The 20,479-nt window shown below is 40.0% G+C and overlaps 1 protein-coding gene across 4 annotated transcripts in view; it reads left to right on the forward strand.

Moving 5' to 3' along the window:
- The window catches only part of RNGTT (RNA guanylyltransferase and 5'-phosphatase), a 182,591-nt gene that overhangs the window by 49,570 nt on the left and 112,542 nt on the right, over positions 1-20,479 (forward strand). For all 4 annotated transcript variants that reach the window (XM_048494656.1, XM_048494639.1, XM_048494647.1 and 1 more), the window contains exons 9-10: positions 3,334-3,469; positions 8,850-8,921. In XM_048494656.1, coding sequence (XP_048350613.1) covers positions 3,334-3,469; positions 8,850-8,921 — 208 coding nt within the window. The remainder of the gene's footprint in view (positions 1-3,333; positions 3,470-8,849; positions 8,922-20,479) is intronic.

The following is a 20,479-nucleotide window of genomic DNA, read 5'->3' on the forward strand; positions in this document are numbered from 1 at the left end:
TCTAAGATCATGATTAATAGCAGAGAGAGGAAACTTCTTCAGTGTGGGAAAAGTTCATGTAGAAGTTCATCCCATAGTTAAGTCGGAAATGAATGGTGTGTGTGAGTAGAAAATTGTGCTACAGTGAATTTCCATAAACTGCTACCTTCCTAATGCGTGAACAAGCAGGGACACACTCCTACCAATAAACCATACTCCCACAACAAACAACAAACTAGCTGATGAGACAGTCTCTAGAGTCTTCTCATCCATAGCAAAAAGGGTTGAACATGAGAGGGAGCACCAGGGCAAATGGCCAGCTCCCCTCACTCAATCATCTGCTCTACTTTTCCTACAGCCAGTGGAGCTGTGCTTCATTTGAATCAAGTTGGGGACCAGGACAAATCAACGCACAGTGTAATTTGCTGTGAATCCTGCTTGATGGAAAACACTCTTGTGATGACAAAAATGCCCTCTGTTAGTGGAAAAGGCAGCTAAGTTCTAAGTCAATAACTTATAAACTTTTTGATGTATTTGTATTTTACTTATTTTTGCTGAAGAAAATGAATTGGATCCAGTTAAAGATGACTACAGCAAATTAATGGACTAGGTATCTCCTTTTGCCTCTGCATACTCCTATGTCAGCTGTGTCAACTCAGCCATCCATCTATTCCTTGGTCAGTAAATGAGTACCTAGCACATAGTAAGGGGGTAAAGAATAGCTGGGGAAAGCAATGGCAAACTACCCCACAAAAACGGCTTGCCTATTAAATCATTGCTTGCAGTGGTACCCCAGGGTCGAACACGACTGAAGGGAAAACTTTACTTTACTTACTCCTGTGTCAGCTGAAAAAATGATCTTTAGGAGCTGGAAGCCCCCAGAACCAGTGTGGGATTCAGTGGGGTGGTACTTTCCCTCAAGAAGGGAGAATCTCCCTCTTCCCAATGAGTTCTCACTAAAGAAAAATTGACATTAAGGGGTGGTTTCTGCTGATTCCCTTTAAAGCCACTCTCCTTGTAGTATATCCTGTTTTCTTCGTGATGGTCTCCCAACCTTTAGGTACCCTTTTTAGAATAGGCGTGGTTAACAAAGAATAGGGAGATCCATTGTGTGAACTGATATTTTATCAGTAGATCCAGAAGACTGAATGGTTTAGCTATTTTGCACTATAGTTTATGCCACTTTACTCTAGCTGTTAGAAATAAAGGAAGAATGTCAGTTCAAATGAAACCCAGTAAGATTCTAAAATGTTGATTTCAAAAAATTGAAGCTAGCTATGGAATCATTGGCATAGAGGGAACAATGGTAGATAATTCACATTTTCTGAACCAGACCACTGAAATAGTCATCCTTATCTTAACTTTAATTGATTGCAGATGTGCTAAATTTTTGGACCAAACAAGACTTTTTTCTCCAAAGAAATTTGAATAAAGGATTGTGGGTTTGTTAAGGGCTTGTTCTTTCAGAAAGAGAGAATCAGTTTATACAAAAGAAACAGCATATTTGGTGATGAATGTCCTAAAGTAGTTTAAGTTCAGAAGTTTGACAGACCAATGTTATATCACTGAATTTTCCCTTCCATCTTTTCTGTCTACTGTCCACATTTTTATTCTAGGTTGTATGTAAAAATGCTCCAGAGCCCTCTAAAGCTGTCTAGGAGCGGAAGCAGAAAGACACTTTCTCAGGGGGACAGAATTGGCTTCTCTCTCTTTTCAGATGGCAAGAACTCATAGGATTCCTGTTTGTCCAGTTGCCAAATTCCACATCACCTCAGAGCGCTAGCCAGAAAACACACTGATTGATTGCCTAGGATCTTGTCCCTAAGAGCTTTAAATGACTGACCATCTTCAAAGAAGTACAGTTCTAATACAGTCATCTTAGTTACTTCAGGAGCAAAATAGGCATAACTTTTCTTTCTGTGTTCTAGTACAGAGGGGTTAACCATAGAAATGAAGATTATAGGCAGATACAATGAAGAAGTCTCTTCATGTTTTCAGTGTAACTAAGGTGTAACCGTGATTAGAACTTGAGTCATGTCCTTTTAAGTTGTGGCTCTATAGAATCAACTACTTTCTCAGATCTGACTTGGACTCAATGTACACATAACATACAAACTTTTCTTAAACTTGCTTTTAAAGTTTAGCTGAAGTGGTTCTCACTGGATTGTTTTGATGACACTAAAGACTTCCTTAGGGCACATGTGGCTTGTCGCATACTTTGAAAGGGACCTGTCTGGTGCATCCTGGGGCACTGGGAAAGGCATTGGGATCTACAGAAAATTGTAAGTCAAAATGGAGGTTCCTAGATTGCTGAAGGTTAAAAACTGCTGGGCTAGAGTTGAAAGTTGGACAGTGATGACTTCAGTTAAAATCCCTCCTGAGTGAATAATCTCCCTGGACAACCGTAGGCCAACAACTCTACCATAGGACTGTTGTGAGGATAAAATGGTTAAGAAGAAAATGGTGTGCTCCATTCTGAAATTCTTGGAGGAAGGCCAGGATAAAATGTATATGCAAAAGTAGGAGAAGTATGAAGGCATACAAATCATGAGAAATTGGTTGGAATTGATTTTTGTAAAACTTTGGCTGTTGAAGTATTTCTGTTGTCTCTTTTCTTGCCATTTAGAAGCAAGGGGAATGTGGGATACCAGTATCAGGTTACCTGGGATGGCAATCTAGTTGGATTCTTTACTGGATGAGCTTTGGAGTTCATCAGGTTGTAATATCAATGTCTTTCTCAGGAACTAAGGAAATGCTCCAGGTGGCAGTTGCTGTGCTTTAAGATTAAATGTGGTCGTTGTGAGGATTTTCTGCCAAGAAAAAAAAATGCAGTTTGGGTAGCTTTCAATGTACAAGTTTGAAAACTTGAAGGCACTGAGATTGCACCTGTTCAGAATTCCTATTGAACACCTGTCCTAGTGCATCTTAATTTGCTTGTTTGCAACTCCAGCAGCTATAAGCAAAGCACTAGTTTATGGGAGGAAAAGGCAAAACACCGTCTGGCTATCAGGAGATCTACAGTAAATGTAACTGTGTCTATGTATCTACTCACTGGAATTGTAGCTGTTCGTTATCACAGATGGCTTTTTAAAAGATCATTTAAGTACAGTTTTGAAAGTGATTGCCATATGACATGCAAGACTGCTGTTCAATAATCACAAATCTTGTTTGTTATCTAGTAAGCTTTTGGATTCCAGCTCCTTTTTCTAAAATAATGATTCCTATATGACTGAAGAACTGCCAATGCCAGTGTACAAGCTCCTACAACACTTGTATTCATTTTATAATAAAATAAAAAAAAATGCTACTTTGAGGAGGTCCCTGTATAATTGGTCTTTAATTTTTCTTTTACAGATATATGATGTTGATTGATGGCAAAGATGAAGTATATATGGTTGACCGAGATAATTCAGTATTTCATGTATCTAATCTGGAATTTCCATTTCGTAAAGATCTTCGGATACATTTAGAGAACACTCTGTTGGACGGGGTAAGAAACTCTATGTGTAGACTCTTGGCTTTTTTATTTCAGGAGTTTCAGAATGTGAGATGCATGATTCAGAGGCACGCCTATCTATTCCTTTAGTCAGACCCATCTTTGTGGGATCAGAGTCTCTCCTATCATTTTGCACTATGTTTCAGAGGAGGGCAGAAAGAACATGACATCCATTTTCCTCATTTCTCAGTAGCAGAGGATGTCTGGGAGACACACATATGGTTGGCCAGATACTGCCCCAGATGCTTTGGCCAGTTGTTTGGGTGGAATGACTGAAAGAGAGTTGATTGAAGTTAAATCCAACTTAGACGGAGGTCATGCAACTGAGTTGGGGAGGGGGGATTAGATGGGATGTCCAAACTGCCAGCTCTTGATGGCACGCAGTTGACTGTTGACCAATCATCAGGAGCTTAGATGTGCCTCTGTACTCCTCTTTGATGATGGAGGCCCAGGTGGCACACACTACTCTCATGGCGTTTTTTCAATCTGTGCCAGGCGAAGCAGCTGGCCCCCTATCTGTCTCAGTCTAACCTGGCCACAGTGATCAGTGCAATAGTTATCTCTTGACTGGACTACTGCAACTGTCTTTAGGCAGCTCTACCTTCGGGCTTGCTCCAGAAACTCCAAGTGGTCCAGAATGTGGCAGCCAAAGTCCTCACAGGGACCTTATGGCAAGCCCATATTCAACCAATGTGTTGCCAGCTGCCCTGGCTCCAGATGGCATACCAAATCAAGTTTATGGTCCTAGTATTGATGTACAAAGTCCTCTGGGGCCTGTGTATCTATGGGACTGCCTTTCCTGGTACGTCCTCCAGAAATCACTGGAGCCAGGGAATAGACATCTGCTGGAAATCCCTGGCCCTAGAGAGATCCGGTTGACCTTGACCAGGGCCAGGACTTTTTTGTCCCTGGCCCCAACCTGGTGGAATGCTCTGTCAAGAGAGACCAGGCTCTGTGGAGTCTGTTGCAGCTTTACAGGCCTGGAAGACAGAGCAGTTCCACCAGGCTTATGGTTGAGGCAGCTATGGTTGTTCCATCTGACCTTCCCATCTACCCATCCATCCTGTTTCAATCCTTTCCATCTTGGTTTTATTCTGTTTATGGGTTATAGTGTTGTTTTCTCCTCAAGATTTATTTCGTGACCATCTGGGATCATTTGTAGATTGTTTTATATGTTTTATATTTTAAATTGATTAAATTTTATGGTATGATTTTTATTGTTAGAAGCCACTCCAAGCCTGCAATAAACAAATAAATAAAACTGGTGGGTTTTCCGGGCTGTGTGGCCGTGGTCTGGTGGATCTTGTTCCTAACTTTTCGCTTGCATCTGTGGCTGCCATCTTCAGAGGTGTATCACAGAGGGAAGTCTGTTATACACTAACCCTAACAGACTTCCCTCTGTGATTTACCTCTGAAGATGCCAGTCACAGATGTAGGCGAAACGTTAGAAACAAGATCCACCAGACCACGCCCACACAGCCTGGAAAACCTACCAGAACCAGTTGAATCTGGCCCTGAAAGCCTTCAACAATACAAATAAATAAAAATTTTAAAATAAATGAATTATAGAAATGGATGTGTCTCCTTATGCCTGGGTGACTGTTCAAGCCACTCTCACCCATGTGTTCTTCTCCTTGCTCTCCAGTACATATCCTCTTGATCTCCACTTCCCTTCAGGCCTCTGCCATGGATTCCTTTCTTGCCTCTCTCTGCCTTACTTCTTTGGAAACATCAGTGGCCACGCCCCTCCTCAGGCTCATGGCTTCTTCTCTGCTGTGCTTCTCCTCCCACAGTGTTGCAGCTGAAGCTGCCTTGTTTTCTCCCCAGCCTGTTATATTCTGTGTTGTTTTATCTGATCTCTGATATTTAAGAGTCACTCTTTGCCTTCTTAAATCTATATGAAAGTCAACTGCTTAGGTGCCAGCACTGCTTAGGTACTGAGTGCCAGTTGGTGTAGTAGTTAAGAGTGGCAGACTGTAACCTATAGAACTGGGTGATTCCCAACTTTTCCTACAATTCTCTTAGAACTTTCTCAGCTCCATTTAACTCAGTGTTGTGGGGAGAGGCAGGGAAGGTGCTTGTAAGCTGGTTTTAGGCAACTCTTCTAAGTGCAGTTACATTTGAGTGTTTCTCACTCTGTGTCAACTGCGGGCCTTCCCATGCGGTTGATCCGGAAATTGAAACTGGTCCAGAATGCAGAGGCACGGCTCTTGGTGGGTGGTTGTTTTCGAGAGCATATCACCTCCGTGCTGCACCACCTACACTGGTTCCCAGTGGAATTCCGGGTCACTTTCAAGGTGTTGGTGTTAACCTTTAAGGCCCTTCGTAGCTTGGGACCCTCATACCTTCGTGACCGTCTCACCCCATATGTCCTAGGTAGGCCTATGCGGTCGGCAGAGGCCAATTTACTGGTGGTCCCTGGCCCCTCCATGATGTGGCTGGCCTCTACCCGGGCCAGGACTTTTACTGCCCTGGCCCCTGCCTGGTGGAACACCCTTCCATCAGCTATGCGGGCCCTGCGGGCCCTTGGTGAATTCCACAGGGCCTGTAAAACGGTTTTGTTCCACCGGGCTTTTGGTGAGGCCGGCTGCAGGTTCCCCCTCCAGGATGCCCCTGTGTTGCGTGCCATTCCATCATTGGCACGCCCACTATAACATCTAATCTACACTGCTGCCCCGCCCAGCCTTGGGATCAGGCGCCATACTTCTATAATCTTGTTGAACTGAAGCAGCAGTGGCGTAGGAGGTTAAGAGCTCGGGTATTTAATCTGGAGAAACCGGGTTTGATTCCCAGCTCTGCCGCCTGAGCTGTGCAGGCTTATCTGGGGAATTCAGATTAGCCTGTACACTCCCACACACGCCAGCTGGGTGACCTTGGGCTAGTCACAGCTTCTTGGAGCTCTCTCAGCCCTACCTACCTCACAGGGTGTTTGTTGTGAGGGGGGAAGGGCAAGGAGATTGTAAGCCCCTTTGAGTCTCCTGCAGGAGAGAAAGGGGGGATATAAATCCAAACTCCTCTTCTTCTTCTTCTGTATTGCACTGTATTGATGCTGCTAGGTTTTATGAATTTTGTACATGGTTTTTAACTTAATTTCATTTATTTTATTGTGTATAATGTTGTTTTTGGCTTATTGTGTGTAATACTTTTTTTGGCCTGGTGTACATCGCCCAGAGCCCTTCGGAGGTGGGCGGTTTAACAAATTAATATAAATAAATAAATAAACCCTTATTGATATGGCTGTCACCCAAGCAGATGGTAGATAGTTCTTTACCCAGAGTTGTTGGTTCACTTCTTCCTAGGTTGCTTGTGTAACAAGAGGTTTTTTCCCTTTTCGAGAGTAAAGTGCAAACCTAGAGGAATTCAAAACACATTTTTTACATTCACATGAAAAACAATAAAAAATTATAATAGGTACTGCAAAGAACTTTAAAAGAGTCAGTGGCAACTGTCATCTGGAGATCGTTTTCCCCCCTAGTTATTCCTGATCTTTTGTAGTCTGGATAAGAATTTCAAATATAGTAAATATAAAACAAATGTATTGATATTAGAATAATTTCATAAATACATTTATTAGACTTGTTAGGGGATGCTGTTTTTACTTTGCAAATAAAAGTATTAGTTGATGGTTGTGAGCATTGTATCGGCATTCGGAACTCCACACTGCAAATTCAGCATAATATCCAGTGGAAAATCTACCCATTTTTAGTTTCCATAGCAACTTAACAGTGATTTAACAACCCCACAAAGATGCTTTTTTGTTCTTAAATATTGCCCCAGAGCTCAATAATGCTCCTGTTGCTGGGCTTGCTCATAGATTTCATGCTAGTGAAAATAACAATGAAGAGCCTATTACCTTGACTTGAATGTGAAAGGACTTGTTCAGTTTCTACCCGTACTTTTGTCTCTGGATAATAGTGTCCTTGGGTATGATCCTTGCATGTTCTCATCCAGAGATATTCTTTTTTCCTCTTCAGTCAATCTCTGTGATGGATTAGCCTACATGACATCTCATGAAAAATACAGGTTGATTTGAAATTTCAGAAAATAGATCAGAAGAATTGTTAATGCTTTTAAAATTGTACAGGCCTTTGTTGCTGTGAGAGAGGTTTATTATTCAGTGGTGAAAATACGTTTGTATGCATCATACTGAATTAAAGGGGCCTCTCTCTCTATCAGCGGCTGTTTTCTAAGGCATTGTTTCAGTTATGGCCCTGATTGTCACCAGATTCTATGTGCTATGTTGTAAAAGTGTAATTCCCCATTCCAGAAAAAATGCCCATACTGCTTGGAAGCATCCACCTGACTTGTACAGTAGTACTCTTTTGGAACTACCTTTGGATTTCCTCTCTTCGTTGGTCAGATTGAGATGTTTCTTTAAGAAGGGGAAGCCTAGGACCCCAAAGATCTGATATTCATAAATTTTAAGATAAAAGAAAAAAAATCAGGCCACCATACCTCAGGCTGCTGAAAAATCACGCTGAAGCATAGACTGTACAGATACATATTAAAGTACAAAAAGATATAAAAGTTCAGTTCAATAAGTCTATATACACAATGGGCTGATCATCCCTATGTCACTATATAAATATATTCATGGCAGCATACAAATTATATAACTGCAGAAGTGCATACAGAAGGTAGATGAGTCAAACACCATTCAAAAACCAAATTCTGCCATTCTGTAATCCAACTGATAAAGTCCAAACTCACTATAATACCATGTGGAACTTCCTTAATGATTCTCCAATAAACAGAATAGAAGAACACAGTCAAATGAGGATCAGCCATCAAGATGCAAAATCATCCAAATCCATAAAGCCATATAGTCCAAAATGGACTTCTGTGGCTAAGTTCCTCGTCTTCAACAGATGTCTTCCTCAGTGAAAAGATATAACAATATTGTTATGGCACATGCACAACTTTCGATTTTTCTTTTGTTTATTGTTCTTCCTTTTTCTTGTTCTTCTCTTTTCTTTTTTGCTGGCCTAATGGCCGTAATAAAACTGGAACTGGAATCCTGAGATATGAACATATTGAATGTTAACAAGAAATCATCCCAAACAGGCTATGCCATATTAATATGGCTTTGTGGCATGCAATTTTCCTAACCGCAGTACCTCAGCTGACCGAACTAATATCTTTTATTTGAAACAGAGTATAGTCAGACTTCACTGATACATAGAGCATGAACAGTAATACATTTTATTTATCTGTCAGTCTCTATAGACTTTCACAACTGGTTTTAGCTTTTAGATCATAGTCACAAATTAGATCATGGATCAATTTTTGGAAAACTGAAAGAATTTTCAGTGTAAAATGTTTTGATATCCAAAGGTGATGCAGAAATATGAATGTGTTTCTTTGCTCTTTTAAGGAGATGATCATCGACAAAGTGAATGGGCAGATTGTTCCTCGGTATTTGATATATGACATACTTAAGTTCAATGTAAGTAGATTTTACTTTTTATATGCTAAGAAATATGTGACTGGTAAGGAAGAGTTGTGGTTCAGTAGTGGAGCAAATACTTTGTATGAAGAAGGTCCCATGTCCAGTCATCCTCTTCAGCTCAGTTATCATAGGTAGTAAGTGATGGGAGGTTGGTAAATGAGTACCTAGCACATAGCTAGGAGGTAAAGAATAGCTGGGGAAAGCAATGGCAAACTATCCCATAAAAACAGCTTGCCTATGAAATCACTGCTTGCACCCAGGGTCGAACAAGACTGAAGGGGAAACTTTAAGTGATGGGAAAGACCCTTTTCTGTCAGACCCCTTAAAGAACTGTTCCAAATCAGAATACCATGTACTGAAATATGTCCACTTAGGTATTGCTGTAATTGCACTTGTCATGTGTATCTGAAACATGCAGTGGTGTACAGTGGTCCAGACCAGAAGAAGTCTTGTTTTATAGCAAGGACGGGTTTGAATAGAATTCAAGCGGGAGAGACTGTGTGCTGTTGATCAGGCAGGCTGATGGAATTTGTTGGTGGAAGGTGCCTTGATCCCCCTGTATCAGAATTAGACCTTATTAGAAGAAGAACTTGGATTTATACCCTACCTTTCTCTCCTGTAAGGAGACTCAAGGTGGCTTACAAACTCCTTTCCCTTCCTCTCTCCACAGCAGACATCTTGTGAGGTAGGTGGGGCTGAGAGAGTTCCAAAGAACTGTGACTAGCCCAAGGTCACCCAGCAGGAATGTAGGAGTGTGGAAACACGTCTTGTTCACCAGATAAGCCTCCGCCACTCAGATGGAGGAGTGAGGAATCAAACCCGGTTCACCAGATTAGAGTCCACCTGCTCTTAACCACTACACCACTTTGGCTTTACTAGAGAAGTTTAATAAAAGAGCATGTTGGCCAAATAAAACTAGTAGATTGAGAGCTTGGTTCTTATTTTCCTAATGAAAGGTGAAAATTCACTTCCTATAATTGTGTCATTAAGGAAATTCCTAATTTAAGTTTTGTTAGGAAAAAATGAAAACAAGGTGAACAATTTCTCACAACCTTAGAAAATAGATAAAAACTTTATCTTTGTTGATGGGAAATTGAGTTTAAATTTTCTTTCCCCTCAACAAACTATATTAAGAATTTTTATAAGAACATGATTATGCAATGTTTAAAATCTAGAACTTCACTGCAGATAGTCAATGTTCAAACAAGATTGGTGTTTAAAATGGTTGCTGTTAAAAGAGTTGTAGTTAGATAGTAGCCATTGTTAGTATTGTAGACATTTAGTTTTCCTTCCCACTCCCCTTGCCTGCAGAATGGCTAATAATGAGCTTTGTATTTAACACAAGCTTTAGAGGGGATCACTAATGTATAATAATTTGTGTTAATGAAATTTGATAGCTACATTAAATACCACTAAGCTGAACAATGCTAATAATTTTTCTCGTATAGCTTGGGGTAAGTCAATATTTGCAAGTCCATTTCAGTTGGCTGTAGTTAGTATAGGAGCTGAGTTGGTGGGCTCTTGCCAAAGTGTAAAAGCTCCTGGGCTCCATTATTTTCTTTGCTTTTCAGAAAATATCCAATTTGATATTTATCACTGATAAATTGAAAATTAAAAGGAAAAATGTCTGTGTATATACATCTCCTTTCATTCTTTCCTCTTGCAAGCCTTTTATCCTTTTTGCATTATTTTTATTATTTCATATTCATTATTTGAATCTCTGCCTTCCTTTTCCCAGTTTATAGTTCTACTGCATCATACTACTACTGTATTGTTGCATTTATTCTGTCTGCCTACATTATATCAAATTATCTCCCTTTCTCATTCTCTGCTTCCTCTCCCATGAGCCTTGCTCCATTGACTTTTCCCTTTCTTCTCCAGCACAGAGCCAGTTGTGAAAGCAGTGGCAGTCAAGTTTCTTCTCTGGCTTAGGATAGATATTATACTTGCTGCCAGTGGTTGCCTTCTTAGTTTCCCCGAAAATAAGACAGGGTCTTATATTAATTTTTGCTCCAAAAGATGCGCTAGGGCTTATTTTCAGGGGATATATTTTGTGGGGGCCCCCCCCATGTGACCAGAACAGCTGTGCCGGGGAATCTGTAACTAGGGCTTATTTTTGGAGTAGGGTTTATATTTCAAGCATCCTCCACAAATCCCAAAAAATAATGCTAGGGCTTATTTTTTGGGTAGGTCTTATTTTTGGGGAAACAGGGTATGCAAGAGCAGGTGAGTTGATGCAGGAACAAATATCAGATACCACCACATAGAGAGTTATGACTAGTGCTATTTTGTGTGGGTTAGGTTTAGGTGTTAGTGGCACTGGCTGCCTGGCATGACAGTGCTATCAAGTGAGATGGAGGGGCTGTGTGAGAAACATACTTTTTGCCCTACCCAGTTCCTAGTATGCCTGCTACCTATAGAGCAGACACACAGCTTGTTCCCACCTCAGTTCCTCTTTTTCACTCACTGCTAACATCACAGAGGAGTGCTACACATTTGCAACGGCAGCAGGGCCGAGCTTGTGAAGAGTATGAGCCCTACTAGGAAGAGTAGTGGTCCGGTGAATCTCTGTTTTCCACTGGAAAGGAACAGCAGTACTTTCCATTTGTGGCATTGCTCATTTGGACACATTCTTGGGTTGTCTGTTTCTTCTCTGAAAAAGAGAAGTTTGTGTTTTGCTAAGATACTTGAAACAAAGTCGAGTCTTCTAGAAGCTTGATGGCTCATGGCTTTTTAAGGAGGAAAGACAGGCCAGTAACTGACAGGGCGAACTTCCGTAATTGGGGAACGGTATTAGCACAGGGTGCAGCTAGGAACACTTGGAATCAAAGTACATTCGGTTCCTTTGAGAACAGCGTGAAACACTATAGTAAGGGGAATTTACTGAAGAAACATTGTACTTCTAGTTCAAGGACAGTCTTAAACAATGTGTTATCAGCATGAGCAGAAGCAAGGCTTTATCTGAAAGAGGCCACAGATAGTAGCCAAGTGCAAAGATTAAAAACAAAAACCCACCAACTGTCTTTATTCTAATTATAGAAGTGTAATTACAAAAACAGTCTAGCTAATGTATTTGACTTGGCAAGGAAAACTGTTTTATCAGAGTTATGTAATACTGAGCAACTAAAATCAGTGGGGCATAGTGATTACCTACAGATAGGTTGGCATTGTTTTAAGAAGGTATGCAATGCTAGTTGCTGCTGTCCACTAGAAGAATGCAATTTACAGAAACATGGTTCTTACTTTTTGCTAAAAACAAGTACAACCTTATTTATTTTTTAGCTATTTTCAATCATTTTCACATTGCCTCTCAGCATGACAGCTCATAAGGCTCCTTGTCTTACTTTCAATTATTGTAGCACTTGAATTACTTGAAATAACCTAACAAGATGGTGGTTGCCAATCAGAGTTTGATTTATTTCTCAATGTGTACATAATCTCCATAAGAAAACAAAATAGCAGCTTGAATAATAGCATGAGATTTCTGTACATAACAATTCTGAAAAACAGTGTTAATCTCAGAATTCAGTGCAGTATAAAGTAACTGTTTGCCTTCTACATAAATATTAATACTTAATGGAGAGTATGTAATAAAATAAATATTGACTTGTTAATTTATACCATTCTACTTCAGGTATGCTCACTTTGTTCTCTTTATTCAAAGTCCTCCATGATGGTTTTTTTGAAGGTTGCTATTAATTAATACTAAATATTTTCTATGTCCATGTTAAAAACATCTATCTTTGACAAGGCCTAATGTTTGTGTGCCAGAGAGAGAGAGAGAGAGAGAGAGAGAGAGAGAGAGAGAGAGAGAGAGAGAGAGATGGGATTTGATTCCCAATTGAATGCAGGGAAAATCATATTTGCCATTGTGTGAGATTTTACATATCTTCTTGGAGAAAAAAAATCCAGTTTATAATGCCATAGACAAAGGTTGCAAGCTTATCTTTAGTTCGGAATGCTGAGTGTTGTCGCCCCCCCCCCCCTCCCCATTTGGGGCAGTATCAGATGAATATCTTCCCCTGTGAAACTGAAGACTACACTGTAGTAGTACGAGGAATATAATATTTCAGAAGGGTAGTCCTTCAGAACTGAAAGATCCTTGCAGATAGACTCCTTTAAAATTTGCTCTGGGAATAAGACTGACTAGCCAATTGGAATGACATTCACTTGCCTTTAGTCTTGTGCACATCTTCTGTTTTCCAAGAGGTCTTCAAAGTGATGGACAAAGGCTCTGCAAGTTCCCTAGAAAGTCCCTCAGTACTCTTGGGTGCATATCTTCTGGTCTGGAGGATTTGTACTCATCCAGTGTGGACAAGTTCCTTTCAACAATCTCTCTGCCCCCTTCAGCCAGCAGCCTGGACACTGTGCCTTGCCTCCTACCACCATTCCTAGGTGAACCTGTTCTTTAGCGGAAAAAGTGAGGCAATATAGGCATCAAGCCTTTCTGCTTCTTTCTGTCCTCTTGTCAGTTTCTCCATTTTCACCCAACAGTTGGTCTATCCCCTCTTTTATCATATGTTTGCTACTTACATATCTGAAAAAGCTTTTCATGTTGTTGTGAGTCTCCTGGCAAGCCTCAGCTCACTCTGAGCTTTGGCTTCTCTGATGGATGACCTACAGTGCCGAGCAACCCTCAGATACCCTTCTTCAGAAGTATGTCCTTCCCTCTATTTCTTGCACCTTTCTTTTTTCTTTCTTAGATTATCATGGAGTTCTCTGTTCATCCAAGTTGGCTTTTTGGATCCCCTTCCATGTTTCCATCCTGTTGGATAGTGATGGCTTGAGCTTTCAATAGCTCTTATTGAGTTATGGTTATTGGACATAACATTTTGATTTGTTCATAGTAAAAAAAGAAGTGTTCTTCCATACCCATGATTTGTCTGGTAATTCTGGGACTCCCCTTTCACTTGAGGAAGAAAGACCCTACTGTTATCAAAAATATATATTTCCCCTGAGTCAAGACTACCCCTCCTGGAATCTTTGACCTTGAGAATTTGTGTGACAGTTCTCCCTTTTAAAATATCTCTTTAGAGACATTTTGTATTGTACCTTTGCATCCTGACTTCTTTCTTTATAGGATCCGTCTCACCTTGTGACTGGGACATGAGGTGCAGGGATTTCCATTTCTACTTGTTTTTGACAAAGGGATATTGGAATCTTCAAAGCTTATACCCTGGAAATTTTGCTGATCTTTAAGGTGCTACTGGACTCTAATCTTGGTCTTCTACAGATCAATATGGCTACCCACCTTAAATCTTTTAGGGACTGTCTGTTCAGTGTAATGGAAGTAGAACAAAAGTGAAAGGTAGGGAAATCCTTTTTTTTTGAGGAAAAAATGCAAAAGCTTTATAACTATACTGAGATAAAATATAGGTATTTTCAGACTGAGACTCTATATTTCTTTTTTAAAAAGATGTAGTCTGCCTGAATACATATCGGAAGGGTTAAATATTAAATAATGGGACATGTAATTGCTTATGCAGTATAGGAGGTCAGAGAAGTTAATCTGTGTCATTCTCTTTTTAAAACCAACTTGATAATTTACTCATCCTGTGATGAATTAATTTACTTATTTCCTACCCATATTAATTTTGATTAAACATTTTTCAAAGGATACAATTGCTTCCTTCCTCAAAAGAGCTTCCAAGTCTGAAATCCAAAGTGTAATTAAGCATTCAGATAAGATGCCATTCGACAAAGAACCATTGAGAAAGCCATTAAGCAGCTTAATGCCAAGTGAAACCATTGGTCCACTCTAGGCAGCTGTCACTACTTGACTGGTAACATTTTTTCAAGACTTGCTTGCATGAAGATCTCTCCAGGGTTGCTACCTGAGTCACTGTAATCAGAGTGGATTGAATTTGGGATGTTATACATTACATGGATAGCATGTTTTCCCTCCCTCCCTTAAAAAAAATGTGTAGCAGCTTGGGCTTCACTATATCTGCAGAGAGATTTTTGTGGGAATCTTTGGGGACTGTGCCAGGCCAGCATCTGATATTTTTGAGTTGAGTTGAGTATGCACTGTTGCAGTTATCCAGTTGCTGTCTCACTCCCTGAAAACTCCATTAATATGAATAGCATCCTCAGGTACTGCCAGTCTCCAAGGGTGCCTACAGGACATAGTTCCCTGGGGGTGAGGAGAATGTGGGCTGCTGGAGTGAGGGAAGTAGGCACTATTTATTTATTGGATTGAATTAGCAAAGAAGAAAAATGCCATATAACAATACAGCTGAAATTGTGGTGAGTTTTAAATAACATTATACTTTACTTTAATAAGTGAGTTTTCCAATGTGAGACGGTGTTTTATGACCAAATAATTTATCAGCCTTAGGATCGTTCATTTGCGGGGAAAAAAGGATATACAGCTGAATGAAAATTGCTTTGAAGAGGCAGCATGTTGGAGTAGTGCTTCGCATAAAAGCAAGCAAAATTCCAAAGAGCAACTTCAGGAATGTCTATGGAATTAGGCATAACTTGTCGCATTCTTTTTCTTGGGACTGCAGATTTCCCTTTATGCTACAGCCGGATCTTGAAAATCCCTTCAGTTTCAAACAAACTTCTGTTTCTAGCCTGGGGAAGCAGCAGTTTGTAAAACACAGGCTCATAATTTGAAAGTATCTGTAACTAGTAGCGCATTTGAATCCCACCCTATGGAAAGCTGTCTCTGTTCACTCATTTGGTACTGTAGGATGTGTTAGTTATACTAAAGGCTGCATCTGATAATCACAAGTAAATTAATCCAGTGATACTGTGTTTGTATCATGCATTATTTACAGATCAAATGGTAAGCACAGATTGAAGTGACTTCATTCTCTGTCTGTTTCTGGGTGGATATTAATAATCTCCAATGTCCTCAGTGGCTTAATGGACTGAATACATGAAAAGAAGCCATCTTCAGCTTTCATTAAATTGTTCACAGATTCCTATTTTACAAATCTATATATGTTGTTCTTGTGTCATATTTTTTTTGTTTAGACCACTTCTATGTATGAGTTGAATTTTCTGAATTAAGATTTTTCTCTGGAAAGGGTTTTTGCAATAGTGATCACACCTTTTTGAGGCTGAGTGGCGTAGGGGTAAGAGAGTCAGAGTAGGACTGAGAAGACCTGGGGTCAAATAACCAGTCATTCATTAAAATTCAGCTGGTGTCCTTATACCCCTCATACTTTTTCACCCATCTCACAGGGGAAGTGTATGGATAAAATGAGATGGAAGGCATGTCCATTGCTGTCCTGAGACAGTCCCCACAACCTTGAACTCACCAGGAATCCAGAACACAAAACAGCAATGTTGGCCTCTCTGATCACAGCCACGTGCCACTAGAGCTCCTCTCTGTCTTGGGCAGCTCTGTGAGAGGGCCAGGAAAGTGGGCCAGGAAAGTGGATAAACACAAGGCAAGCAGGAGATACAGGCAGGCACAGTTCCAAGTCTAGTGTGACCCTTGTCTAAAGGTGGGAGGAAGGCTACCTGCAGATTGGGTCCAGGAATGCTGGGCCCAGCATTAAGCCAACTGAGTTGGGTGAAGCAAATCCCCTGGAGTGGGAGAAGGGACCAGAACAGGCAGGCTGGACTGGCCATAATAAAAGAATGTCAGTTAACTGCCACTCAATTTGTACTAGCTAGAATTTGCAAGAAAGATAACCTGTCCCTTATCTTGGAGTAATTGGCTCAAGTGTTGGACCCTGTAATAATGGAAATTGGATAAGGCAAAGGGGTCTTTAGCACTTAGGGTTGCCAGGTATTCCATTATAGCGAGGGACCTCTTACCAGCAACCCTCTGACCACTAGCATTGATTGGTAGGTCAGCAGGGAGTGGGTTAAGAAAAAAATAATGTTGTGCCAGTAGTGTGATGTCATTACTGGGGCAAACTGAATAGTGATTTAATGAAATTCCATAGAGTTTCTGTTGAATCCTGGAGTGTTGAAGTTTTTATTTACGGTGAATGACCAAATACATGACATCACTTCCAGGTTTCAGCTGGAAATGACGTTGCAATAATGCCCCCTATGTCCCTGCTCCCAGTCCCCACTGGGTACCAGCTGGTAACTCTATTAACACTTGATTTGGTAGATAAAATGGGCATAGCTTTGTAAATCATTGAAATCAGTACTTTGAAGAAAGAGAAGTACAGTGAACGGGAGTACAGTACAGTGAAATTTTTTTTGTAATCTAGTAATGCTGAAATTTATTACTCTCACAACAAAATATGCAAGTTAGGGCTTAACCCTTTGCTGCTTTGCCAAAATACATGGCAACAGCTAATTTTACATGTATGCATTCTAAACGTTTGATGCATTGTGTGCACAATTCAAACAGAACCCAAACAGAACCATACCCAAACAGAACCATAGAATCGATGAGTTGAAAGTTTTCGGCTGTACAGGCCATCTAGTTCAACTCTCTGCTCAATGCAGGATCAACCTACGACCTCCCTGGCCAGTGTTTGTCCAGCTGTTGCTTGAAGACTGCCAAAGAGGGGAAGCTCACTACCTCCATAGGCAGCTGATCCCGCTCCTAAACTAGTGTAACTGTAAAATATTTTTCCGAGTGTCCAGTTGGTACTTTTCCACCCGTGATTTATATCCATTATTGCAAGTCTTATCTTCTGCTGCAAACAACATACTGATCCAGTAAGCTCATTACTTGATCAAAGAAAATAAGGTTGGTCTGGACCTGTTAGGAGCAAATGTGTGCAAACTTCCCCAGATCACCACGTTGTTCTTCTGATGCTCTCAGATTGACCCCTGCTCTGGTATCTTCTAAAGACAGAAGTTAGACTGACTGGTCTGTAGTTTGAAAACATTATGTAGGAACTCATCTTCTTAATGCACTGTCATATGAGTAGTTCATGTAGACTGCCACTATACCTGTCCACTTTGGAATGTTTCTTCGTCAATCGCTGCAGTACTGATTGTGAAGTAAGATGAAGAATAAGAGTTATAATAGTATTTTATTCTTTTTTTACACTGTACTGAGCTTTGCTATTAATGTTGCAGCATGACTAAGAAGAAATAGCTTTCTGCTGATTCTCATGCATTATTTATGAAATTACTAGTTTTGTGTCAAGTTTAAAAGATGTTCTTAATCTGATTCTGATAATTTTTAAAGTAGGTTAAACTGTGCCCTTAAATGGAAAATGTATTTCAGTTTTGTAGTCACTTAAGTAATTATCTGGATTGCATATTTGGTTGTTTTTTAATCTTTTAAAACTTAAAGTTAAACTTACGTTGGTGTATTGCAATGTTTATGAATTTTATAAATCATCCTATAAAATATTAACTGTTAAGATGTAGGCTATAGTATTGGCGTTTTCCCTGCATTCAGATATAATAGTAAACTGGTTTGTTTAAGCCATGACTACTGCAACAAAATATGATCACTCTGTGAGGTGTAAATAACAAATCCTGGTATGTATCTAACCCCAATAAGTCTACTTCCTGCCCTATCTCCACATGTCAGCAGAAAAGAACATCTTCGCTATATTGCCATTTCTTCAGCCCCACAGCTAGAAGATGTGGAGGTATTGAACAAACTTTGTTTTAATTCAAATTTCCCCCAAATTAGTAAACAAATAAATACAAATTGTGCTACACAAATCATAAATCTTAGTTTGAAATCCTGATTTGGTGTCAGCTGACAGCCCCCTTCCCTGATTTGTTGGAATGCAGCCGGATGAGATAACTCATTGGGGATTGATTTATAGATCTATGATTTATAAACATGATCTTGCATGATGGCTGAAAGCAGCCTCACCGAACTAATCATAACTTTTGCTAACACATGAGGTTTATGAAATAGACAAATGAAAAATGGTGTCCACTAGCACATTCTGAACAGAGCAGGTCAGAAGCTTTGGCATGTATCTTTGAAAAGAATAGACCCAGGTTATAGATTACTCTGAATGGTTTGCTTCTTCTTAATTATTTAAAAGATTTGTATGCTGCTGTTAATTTTCAGTCTTCTGTACAGTCCCCCATTGGGACTGCGCACGCACAAGCTTGCCGCTGGAGGTTTTTCAGAGCTCTACCACCAGGGAATGCAGCACATTGATATCGTCAGCTCCCTTTCCTGCCAAAGTGGGTTTCATTGTGCACTGTAAAATACTGACTGGAGTGTACCTTCACAATCAAATACGTCTGTGAGAAGGGGGAAAGAATAGTTATTTATGTAGACCTGTCTATAGGTACCGCACAAGCACAGAGTAGGAAGCAAAAAAGAATCTGTGATACTGTTGTAGGGTTTGTCATAAGAAGAATCCTGCTGGATCAAGCCAGTGGTCCATCTAGTCCAGCATCTTGTCTTACTCTGAGGATCCAACCACAAGGAATAGAGGTCGAGGCCTTGCCCTTATGACACATTTCTTGTGCTGGTATTCGGAGGTTTACTGCCTGTGGATGTTTTACTTTGTGAAAACATAATATTAGAAATTTCCTGTTACATGGATTTATCAGCTCTAGTGTGGTGAATGATTTGCTGCTGCTGGTGGTGGTGGGGGAGAAATTAGTTCCCAGAACATGTTCTAGGGACTTAACTCTAGGTAGAACTTAGAACATTTTCTATATATTTATATCACATATATTTATATCCTTATTTTTTTGTTAAGTCTTATTTCAGAAAGGTAGGAAAATATGAACTAAACATATTCCCCGCAAGCTAGCAATTTCAGTACTGTCACTGCTGCAGCAATATAGGGTTGAAAAAGTTGGAAAGGTGCAAATGGTTTTTAAGAGAGCTGTGAATGTTATTAATGTTTAAAATGCCATCACATGTTATGAAAATGCTGAGTGAGGCGTGTGTCGATTGCTTCTCATTCCTTGCCTGATTCTCAGAGGTTTCTCAACTTGCAACGTTATGAAATTGCTTTCAGAACTGACTTATTATCAGGTCTCCAACAGGCAACAGGCAATCCATGTTTGGAATATTTAGGTGAGATTTCAAAGCCTATGAGGAAGTAAAAAAATATTTTCCATTTACATTTCTTCTTCTTCACCTTTACTGATACTCCACAGTTTACTTGTGCTTTCTCTTCACTTTTTGATTTAATATTTAGAAGTCTCTTCCCAAACCTCACCTTGATCATATTTCCCATTCCCTCTGAGTTCTGCAGGTTTTAAAAAAATCTTTGGCACTTTGGCAGAGTTTTCTTTATCTTGTTCTTTCTCACCCTTTATTTATTCAAGCTTTGATTTCAACTCTGCATATTTTCTTATGACTTTCTAATCCTTTTGTGCCTGGGACCTCTCACTTCCTGTGCAGTTTTCTCTATCTAGGTTAGTAATGATTTTTTTTTCTGTGTCTTGCTGGCATCTGAAATAGGATGTGCCGCAGACAGAACACAAATATTTCTACCAAGTCATTCTCCCTCTCTTATTAGAAAAGTAGAATCCTTAAGTGACCGCACACATCTACAGAAAAACCCTTAGATTTCTTTTTGTCGTCTAGTCGCAGCTGACTTGTGGTGCAGGGTTTTCAAGACAAGAGACGTTCATAGGTGGGTTGCCATTGCCTGCCTCTGCATAGTGACTCTTGTGTTCCTTGATGATCTTCC

The sequence above is a fragment of the Sphaerodactylus townsendi genome, linkage group LG01 (genome assembly GCF_021028975.2).
Source record: "Sphaerodactylus townsendi isolate TG3544 linkage group LG01, MPM_Stown_v2.3, whole genome shotgun sequence".
In the NCBI taxonomy this organism is placed as follows: domain Eukaryota; kingdom Metazoa; phylum Chordata; class Lepidosauria; order Squamata; family Sphaerodactylidae; genus Sphaerodactylus; species Sphaerodactylus townsendi.